This window comes from Tribolium madens, unplaced genomic scaffold (genome assembly GCF_015345945.1).
Source record: "Tribolium madens isolate multiple individuals breed KSU strain unplaced genomic scaffold, Tmad_KSU_1.1 Scaffold_71;HRSCAF=194;Tcas5.2_LG6, whole genome shotgun sequence".
NCBI classification, from domain to species: Eukaryota; Metazoa; Arthropoda; class Insecta; order Coleoptera; family Tenebrionidae; genus Tribolium; species Tribolium madens.
In genome coordinates this window covers 5256712-5267482 of record NW_025401041.1, presented here as the reverse complement: position 1 = coordinate 5267482, position 10771 = coordinate 5256712, and the positions used below count along the sequence as shown (strand labels likewise).

At 28.2% G+C, this 10771-nt stretch overlaps 2 protein-coding genes across 2 annotated transcripts in view; both read right to left on the bottom strand.

Annotated features, from left to right (window-relative positions):
• Positions 1-1552, bottom strand: part of LOC123008994 (scavenger receptor class B member 1) — a 29875-nt gene extending 28323 nt beyond the window's left edge. Inside the window, exon 1 of the mRNA XM_044405076.1 lies at positions 1381-1552. The gene's annotated coding sequence lies outside the window, so the exon portion shown is untranslated. The remainder of the gene's footprint in view (positions 1-1380) is intronic.
• Positions 1553-8675: 7123 nt separating this feature from the next.
• Positions 8676-10771, bottom strand: part of LOC123008582 (P protein-like) — a 6555-nt gene continuing 4459 nt past the window's right edge. Inside the window, exons 8-13 of the mRNA XM_044404454.1 lie at positions 9675-9868; positions 9532-9625; positions 9342-9484; positions 9037-9295; positions 8895-8988; positions 8676-8847 (exon numbers count right to left, since the gene is read on the bottom strand). Coding sequence (XP_044260389.1) covers positions 8763-8847; positions 8895-8988; positions 9037-9295; positions 9342-9484; positions 9532-9625; positions 9675-9868 — 869 coding nt within the window. The 3' untranslated portion in view covers positions 8676-8762. The remainder of the gene's footprint in view (positions 8848-8894; positions 8989-9036; positions 9296-9341; positions 9485-9531; positions 9626-9674; positions 9869-10771) is intronic.

Here is a 10771-nt window from a genome sequence, read left to right as displayed (position 1 = left end):
TAGATTAAAACAATTTTCAAATTTTTAATTTTTGATTATTGTTTTCACTTCAATCTATTAATTAACATTATAGAATTTAACTTTTTATAATTAAGACTACTTGATTCACAAAGTTTGTGGGCACTGATTTATTAATTAATTACAATTAAGTACTAATTCTAATTAGCTCAGTTACGTTAGTTTTTTTTTGCTAAAAACTCTTAATGTCACCACTGAAAATAAGCAAAATTCAGAATCAAATTTAGAAAAATTAAATTACTTCTAAATTTTACACAATTTGTAATTAAATTTATAATTACAAAATTATTTCAATTTCGAATTCAATTTCTTCAAAAATATTGAAACTGTAAGTACGATTGCTATCAATTAATTACAATTAAGTTATTATTTAATTAAAAAAATTTCAAAAGCTGGAAAATTAGATTAGAACAATTTTCGAATATTTAATTTTTGATTATTGTTTTCACTTCAGTCTATTAATTAACATTATAGAATTTAACTTTTTATAATTAAGACTACTTGGATTCACAAAGTTTGTGGACACTGATTTATTAATTAATTACAATTAAGTACTAATTCTAATTCGCTCAGTTACGATAGTTTTTTTTTGCAATAAGCAAAAATAAGCAAAATTCAGAATCAAATTACACAATTTGTAATTACATTTATAATTACAAAAACATTTCAGTTTCGATTTCAATTTTTTTTTAATATTGAAACTACAAGTACGATTGCTAGCAATTAATTACAAATAAGTTATTATTTAATTAAAAATTTTACAAAAGCTGGAAAATTTCATTAAAACAATTTTCAAATTTTTAATTTTTGTAATTATTGTTTTCACTTCAGTCTATTAATTAACTTTATAAAGTTTAATTTTTTATATTTACGACTACTTAATTTACAAAGTTTGCAATAAAGGGTACTGATTTACAATTACGTACTAATTAAGTAGAAAAAAATTCTGATTAGCTTAGGTCAGGTTTGTTTCTTTTGGTAAATACTCTTAATGTCATTACAATCTGAAAAATTAAATTCTAATTAAGTTTAAATAGAAATTGTTTCAATAATTGGGAAAATTAATAATCAAAAATTGTTTTATTAATTACTTTACACGAACGGAAATGCTTGGTTTGTTGAGGTAAATAGAACCGAATTAAAATTCTTATGAAATAATTGCTAATTAGTAAATAAATTCGTATCTTATGCGTATGCATCGATTCTGAAATAAATTACAAAACTCGCCAAGATTACAAAATCTGCAAAATTATATAATTAGTGTAAAGAAAACTGTTCGGCCATACCGTCACTTTTCGCATCCATCAACAAATCCCTCGTTATCATGATTTTATCACACGATTCCACCTGTTTTTTTCTTACCTTTCTCACCACAAAAACATAAACATAGCGCGCGCGCAAATCCTTTTTCTCTTCTCGAACTGTTATGTTTATTGTGAACACCGCGTGTACGCGAAAGCTCCGAAGCTCCACTCACATCGTCCTTAAGGATAAACGTCGCGAAGAAGGCAAGAGCGCACTGTCTCCATTACGAAAAGAGAATTGTTAGTTATCAGTCGATGGAGGTGGGGGCAAATTATATGTGGGACAGTTTGATGGGTGGTGGTATGGCTATTACGAGACACAACCAATGTCATGGTCTGGACTGGACAGAGGGAAAAAGTCCCATCGCAAGAGAAGATAAATAATACGATTTTTTTTTATATTTCTACTACATAATAACAAAAGTACGCTAACGATAGTTTAATGTAATTGCAGGAAATTGTTCTAAATTTAAACATAATTTATCTTACCTTGTTGGCTATTTTTGTGATATCCTTAAAAAAACATCGTAAAGTGAAACAGGCCGTAAAGAAGTACTTTTCTGAACTCATATTAAAATTGACACAATTTTGATTGTATGTTCCCGGATTGGGTTTACAAGAGAAACATTTTTTTTATCTTTTATTTTACGCCAAAACTGCAAAGGAAAAACATTTTTTTCTTTACCTGAAACGAGCAAATCTTTATTATTCTGATTCAGTGAAAAAAAAGTTAATTTTTCTCTTGATTTTGGACTGTGTTTCAAAAAAAAGTTAAATACGGTTCTGGAATAATAATTTTTTTATACAGTCTGCGCCAGAACTCGTAAGATAACATACCAGGAACATGGAAAAAATGTTAAAAAAATTTTATTTATCAAAATTTCCAAGATATGAGGGTTTAAAGTTTGCACTTTGACTCTATTTATTTCTGTTGGAAAAATTATTTTCCAAGTTTTTTTGATACAGGTTATTAGAAGAGGAAACAAGGAAGCTGTAACTCTGTTCAATGTTATTTGTGGCTTTTATTGGCAAAATTTTTGTCTCTTTACTAAATAATTGTAAAAAAACATATACAAGATCATCAGTATCATTGAATAGATATAAAAAAAATGTCTAATGTCAAAAATAAATGTCAAAATTTTTTTACAGATAGAATTTTTTAAAACATTTTTTCATGTTCCTGGTATCTTACTTTACTTGAAAATTTTCTTTGGGACGCGAGTTCTGGCGCAGCCTGTATGTCACTTTGACAATTAATTTATTAATTAAATAATGATAGTTCTTGTTAAAAATAACTGTTTTTTATCTTAAAGCTGTTTCTTTGAGTTGCTATTTATCAAAATTATGTTTTTCACAAATATTTTTGTTATTTAACTTGCGAAAACTCATTTGTCAAAAAATAAAAAATTATTCTAAATTCAAAATCAAGAGAAAAATGGACTTTTCTTTCTACTGAGTTAGAATAATGAAATTTTAATTACAGATTTGCTGGTTTCAGGTAAAGCAAAAAATGTTTTTTTTTTGTAGTTTTGGCGTAAAATCAAAGATATTTTTTTTTCCTCTCGTAAACTCAATCCGGGGACATTCTATAGAATCATGGGCGTCGTTTGGGGGGGGGGGGGCAAGTTAATTAAATTTAAAATTTAATTAATTTGTACTTAAATCTTGAATTGAAATATTGAAAAAATATTGAAATGGAAAAAATTGAAACAAATTCCTTAATTTTCAAAATAAATGAGTTGTTAACAAATTAGTGAATTTGAGTTTGATCTTTTAATTTTTGCTATCTTTTTACACTTGGTTTTAGTGCTTTAATTAATTGTTTAATAATTTGTAATTTTTGTAAGAAGTGTTATTTTATTACACTTATATGGGCTATCGCCCATCTACGGCTATCGCCCCGTAGAATAAAAAAAATGACTTTACTTTTAAATTTAAAATGTGATTATAGTTAATTTATTCAAAATCAAATCAGAATCCAAATTTTGCTAAATATGATGAATTTTTGACCCAGTGAATTTGGGTTTGATCTTTTTTTACTAAATTTTTTGACACTTGGTTCTAGCGATGTCATTATTTTTTTAATTATTTGTAATTAATAAGTTAATTACAGATTGTTCAAAAATTACGCATATTTTAAAACAGGACGTGCCTTAAAACAACCAAATAGTGTAATTGATTTAACTAAATTAATTAATTAATAACAAAAATACACCAATGATAGTTTAACAGATACAATTGTAGGAAATTATTTTTAATTAAAGCATAATTTATCTTATAAATTGTCCTAAAGTGAACGAAATAGGCCGTAAAAAAGTACTCTTACACTTATATACTACTCTTGTAAAAAATTAAGAATTCTCGATTTTAGTTTTAATTTTTTGAGGTTTAGCCCCGCAATTCAAAACTAATTTCTAACATAGTTTTAGTTTTGAAATATCAAGTATGCTTCGAAAATTTTCAAAAAACTTATTATTAAGAACTGTTCAGAATCAACATCTAGGCCCAAATTTCAAAATCATCGGCCAACTATGATTTTTATTTTTTTATGTTTACTTTACAAATCAGAGAATTTTATTCTTAACAGTTCTTTTATTATGAACAAAACAATTCACACTTAGATTATTATATCCTACTAAATAACTTTTTAACGTGGTTGTTACTAAAAAGCAACTATCTTGGAAAAGAAATGAAAAATCATAGTTGGCCTATGATTTGGAAATTGGTGTAGGGGCCTATTTAATTTAATTTAATTAAAAGAAAACAGGTTTCCAAGGCGTATTTGATTTTTTATAGCTAAAATTATGTTAGAAATTATTTATCAAGCTCTCAAAAAATTGAAATTTAAAGCGAATTTTTTTTTATCTTTTACAAGAGTCGTTTCACCTATTCGGGGACACACTGTATCGACCATCGCCTCGTAGAATGAAAAATTTATTTTAACTTTTAAATTTAAAATGTAATTATTATTAATTAATTCAAAATTAAATCGGAAACCGAATTTTACCAAATATTTGATGAATTGTTATTTGAGTTTGATCTTTTTACTCAATTTTTTCACACTTGGTTTTAGTGCTTTAATTAATTTTTTAATTATTTGTAATTAGTAAGTTAATTACAGATTGTTCAAAAATCACGCATATTTCAAAACCTGACCTATCTTAAAACAAAACCAAATAGTTTAATTGAATTAATTAAATTAATTAATTGATAACAAAAATACACCAATGATAGTTTAACAGACGCAATTGCAGGAAATTGTCCTTAATTGGAGCATAATAATTTTTCTTATAAATCGTCTTAAAGTGAACGAAATAGGCTGTAAAAAAGTACTTTTACACTCATATACAGTGTGTCTCTGGATAGGTGAAACTACTAATTTTTAATTTAAATTTTTATTTTTTGACGTTTAGCCTTGCTCGATTCAAAGCTAATTTCTAACATAATTTTAGTTTTGAAAAAACAAGTATGCTCTGGAAATTTTCAAAAAACCTATTTTTCTATAGAGTAAAGTACTTTTTATGTGGCAAATACGACAAAAGTTATTAGGAAAAATTGTTCAAAATCAATATCTAGGCCTGCATACCAAATTTCAAAATCATCGGCTAATTAAAAATAGTTTTTTTGGAAATTCACAAGGCATATTTGATTTTTTATAGCTAAAATTATGTTAGAAATTATTTAAGCAAACCCTTAAAAAATTAAAATTTAAAGCGATTTTTTTATTTTTTGCAAGAATCGTTTCACCTATCTGGGGACTATAACCTCGTAGAATGAAAAATATATCTCAATTTTTAAATTTAAAATGCATTTGTTATTATGATTTGGTCATTTTTCTCAATTTTTTCACACTTGGTTCTAGTGCTTTAATTAATTTTTGAATTATTTGTAATTAAAAAATAAAAATCACGTATATGTCAAAGCCACACGTGCCCCAAAACCAAACAGTGTGATTGAACGAAATCCACGTTACGCACCCGATTTGTGCACCATAGAAAGGTGACGGTCAAGGTGTGCTAACGAAGCATTCCTAATCAGCGTTTATTTTTCGATGAAAAGAATGATATAATAATATTTGGAAAAAAGTGAAAGAAATTATCGAATCATTTAATACAAATACAGATTATGCAAAAGTCTACACGTGTTATTTTATTAGATGACTTCCTTTCCGAATTTTTCCACACTGTTAACATGAGTGAATTTGCTCCAAATGCGGAATTTTTGGCGGAAATGCGTGACGCAAAAACACGACAATTAGAGGTTTTTTTTGTGAGGAATCTTCACAAAATGACAATTTAAGTAGGGAAAAAATTTCAATTTACTTACATGGATTTGTCAAAATTTTCGCTTGCTTCACGCACTTGCCCAACTGTGTTAAAAAATTTGTGCAAAATGGGAGGAGAAAACAACTTTTTTTCTTTTTGCGTCACTTGAACAATTAAAGATTTTTGACAATTTTTTCCTGATTATTTTTTTATAATCTGGTTTAATTACTTTCTGAAAAAAACAAGTGTCGCTTTCATTGTGTTTGCGTATTAGTCGGTAATTATGGTGTTATTTACGATGACGGTCTTGTAGATTGACATTTCTGCGTTTGTTTGATTGGAAAAGTATTACTGAAAAATTTCCACGTCAGAAACCGCGTCCATGGCCCTTGTACCTTCCCGGAATGAATTATGCGCTATGTATTTTTACTTATTTATTGCTTTGTGGCCTCATTATTGCACTTGTGGCATTGGAAACAATCACTAGTTTGAATTACGCGCCAAAATTTAGTGTTTTTTTTTTTCAAATAAAGTCATAAAACTCTTAGGAACTTGGAGACAAGGTTGCAGGAGTCGTAAAATTTTTACAAAAAATGTCAATGACGTGAAATACAGCGAAAAAGACATAAAAAACACGAAGAAGAAGAAAAAATGACAAGAGTAGTTAAAGAGTCAACAAATTTCAATTGTGATAAGCTCATTGTTTACCATAAAAACAGTACAAAAACCTTTCACTGTTTATCACGAAATCACACTTTGTTTATCCTTCTTTGTTGACAATGTTTTCTCTTTGGATATTTTTAAAACAAACTGATTAAATAATTGCAACTACTTTCGAATTTGCGTGCGCTTTTATTAAACTTTTATTAATCGAAACAATAAATAACATGCTTTGTTTAGAACTGTCTAATTTTTCAATTCTCACAAACTGAATTACATAATTTGTTGTAATTTTACTTAATACTTAATAAATATCAAGCAAAATTTCGTTTTGGTCTGATTATTAATAATTTTACTGGTACTAAAAATGTTAATTTTTAATAATTCAAACTAAGCTACAAAATCAATAAAAACATTTCTAATCTAAAAAATTCGAAATAATTATCGCAAGCAAAACTGCACCTAAGTTAAATTAATTACGAGTATAAAGGCATAAGAAACAAAACAATTCAATTAGTTAATTAAAAACTGTTCATTTTACTTAACTGAAAAGCGAATTTTTCGCTCACATAACAAAAATGTACATTGTTTAATTTTGACGATTTTGTGAATTTTCATTTTTTTCCATTACCAAGGTTAGAAACATTAGAAAATCAACAAAACTTTGAAAAATCCCAAGTAAATACAATAAAATTTAATGACAGGACGTTCACAATCCATTCTCTTTATACTTAAATGAAAAATACAAAACCATGTTACTAAGTCAGGATTTTCCCTGATTTCTTCAAATATTTATCCGTCACAGTGCACTCATTTCCTGCGTCCTATAATTAATCGTCGAATCTAGAAGGCCAAATTAATTACAATTAAATCAGATTAATTACATTTTTTCATTCGAATCAAACGTATCATTTATAATTAGCAAAAGATACATATGGGATTTTATTTACCCTAAAGCAATGAATTAAAAAAAATCGCATAAATTAAGATGGTCAACTAAATGAGGCGTTACCGCTTTAATTTTTTAGGTTATGACGCATTTATAGAGAGATTACAATTTATAATCAAAGTGACCTATGATTATAAAATTAAGTTGGCGACATTGACTCTCACACAAACGTCACATTTTTTTACCAAATGATGGAGTTACCAACTGAATTTCAAAGTCACTTTGATCAAAACTTTTTTAATGTATAATGTTTTAATTAGTTTCGGTTGACAAATTCGGTCTTCTTCAGGATTAATTAAGAGCACAAACAAAAAATTTAATTATTTAGGTTTGTTTGCATTGTAGTGTTAGTCATTTAATTGCTCCAATTAATGGAGATTAATTAATATTCAATTCTGACTAATTGTTTTACTTGGTAATAATTTTTCTGTAATAGAAATTTTTACAAACAATTCCAATTAAATATTTACTAGAAATTAAGTACTCTATCATCCGTAATTTATAGTAAATATGACAAATCCGGTTAAATAGCTGACGTAAGAACTAAAAATCGAATTGACATTTTTTTGGACAGAAAATTACTAAGTGACAAACACATGACTTGTACAAAAAAAATATTGCAAAAATTTATTTATAGCTTTAATTGTTATGGAAAAACCATAAGTGCGTTGCATTAAAATTTTTTGTAAACAACAATAAAATGGATGCGTGAATTGGTTAATTAGATGCTAATAGGTTTGCAAGAAATTATTATTTGTAAAATTGTGACGCCAAACAATTTTTTATTGAACCGTCAAAATATTGACGTGATAGACTGAAAAGCTTTTAAAAGTAAACAAGAATCACAATAAAAAGCAAAACTGAGTAAAACAACCTACGAGGTTAAGTAATTACTAATTAATTATAAAAACTTACTATTTCCAATTGATTTTTATCTCATTTCTGAAATTACTAATAATTTTAATTAGTTTTACCCAATTAGTCACAAATCGAAATAATTAATTATAATTAAGAGGACTTTCGTCAAATACATTTTTCAGATTGAAAATAAGACAAATTTTCCGTTGATACGATAATCATATACAAATATTAGTTAATTTAATTCAATTAAATTAAAATTATCTCAGTTTTGATTTGCAGTGTTACAATTTAATTTTTAATTGAATTACTGAATTTGATTAGCTTTTTATCTTAATTTAGGGCAAAATTCTGTTAATTAATCATAATTAAGACGACTTACCGCTTGCATCGTTCAAATTGAAAACAAAACAAATGAATGTCAGTTTTCCATTGATAAGATAATCAAACAAATATTCAAATACGTAGAACTTTAAAGAAGAGATAATTGGTACAACTGCGTGAAAAGTATCAAAATTTCGATTCAAAAATTTTAATTTTTTAAGTTGGCTCACTTGAAAAAATCTGTAAAAGTGCTTGTCATTTACTACCTGTGATCAAGGTTACCAAAACTCATCAATATTGACAATAATAATTTATTTTTATTACAAAATTACAACAATACAATGCAATAAAAAATATACAGGACGATTCAAAAAAACATGTAATTTAGTGCCAACAAAACACCACATGACACACAGTTAAATAAACAGTGATGACCGCCATACTTGTGATCGTGACAGGGAGGCCAAGTCTAGAAAACAAAAATTACCAAAAAATTTTTTTGAAAAACTAAGTTACTTAGTAAATTCGAGAAAAGTGAATCTGTAGCCGTGCTGTTCGGCCACTCCGGCGCACACAATATTTGACGATGATCCAAACAAGCTGCCATTTCCTGCAACCAAATTAATAACGAAAAAAACCCTAGAAAATTTGACAATACCTCCAAGACACGCCCCAAAAGCTAGGGCCCAAATCAGGGGTTGCAACGGTAGGTTGAGTTCGGGATCGTCGGCCAAGTTCGTGGCAATTCGGATCATCATTGTCGTCAGGGGGAGATTGTCGACGAAAGCCGAGGCAATCCCCGAAACCCACAAAATGAGAATGATCGCAACTGTCAAACGGGAATCTTGATCAACTGACATGATCACACTTTGGGTTTGTTTGCCCACCCAATCGATCAAACCCAACCTAGACAAGGCCTAAAACATCTTGATCAGAATTTTGATTCAACCCTAGCACTAGTACCTCCATTAGGATGAACAACGAAGCGAAAAATAGTAGTGTTGACCACTCGACGCGTCCCAAAATCCCCTCAATGTCCTCCTTGTCGTACAAGAGTAGCAATAGTAGGGCACCGAGCAATGCCGTCCAGCCTAGTCCTAGTATACCTACCACACCCTAATACTAGTACTAGTATTATCACATTTATACTTACTCATTGCCGGAATTGAGTGTAGGAAAAAGACACAAATGACCAAACTCAAGGTAATACCGGATTTGATCAATAAAGCTTTATTTCTGATCGGGTACTAGAATTGATGGGGTTCAAATCTGGTCAAATTGGTGGTGTGGTCTCACCTGGCGTTCCAGATTTTTCAAGTTGGTGGTGTAATTTTCAATGGTGGGACTTGTGTTAGTGGCGGTTAATTTGAGTTTGCCCAAAAGGGTTGTACTTCGACGAAGAAGGGATTCTTTAACGGTGTCTTCGTCTTTGCTATAGCTGCTTAAAGAGGCCGCTGCGCGCTTCCAAACGCCTATTTCGTGGCGGAGTTCTGGGAAAATTGCATTTTTTTTTGACTAAATTTGGAATGTGGATAATGATCCTCATACGGGATGAATAAAAATTTACTAGTAGTTTAGCGAAAATGAGAAAAATCGGTCAGTTTTGGACTAAATACAGATTTTTCTAGAATTTCAAAAAAATGCCAAAACGTGATCAAAATCCCTACAAAATTGCTACAGTCTCTAACTGAGTATGGAGGTTATGTTTTTTACTATGTATTTTGTCTCATTATAAAAAAAAATCAATTTTTATAATCCTAACATGTAAGAAGATTATTTTTTATTTCAAAAAGTGAGAATAGAATTTTTATATACAGGGTTCTTCAAATTAAAGGTCAACTGTGCAAAAAAAATCAAAGAACTCCATGTTTTGGAAAATTTTTAAAAAAATAGATTTTTTTAAAGAGGTAGGTAACTCAAATTATAGACACATGCAAAAATTACTACCAAAATGATCAAAAAATGTATAGTTTCTAGTCTGATTAGAGATTTTTTTTTGTAATTCAACACAATTAGAAATAATATAGTGGAAATTTATAAATTTTAACACAGTGTTAATACAAAAAACTCAAAATTTGAAATACAAAAAGTTTGTCAGAGGGTGCGAATTATGTTCATTATATCGGGTGTTCCATAAAATTTCAAAAAAATTCTAAAAAATGATCAAAATCCTTACAAAATTGCCAAAGTCACTAATTGAGTATGGAGGTTATGTTTTTTTACTATGTATTTTTATTTCAAAAATTGGAGAATAGATTTTTTATATACAGGATTGTTCAAATTATAGGCCAACCATGTTTTGTCTAATTTTTGAAAAAGTGTTCCATAAAATTTCAAAAAATTTTTTTAAAGATTATCAAAATTCCTACAAAATTGATAAAAAACTAAGTATG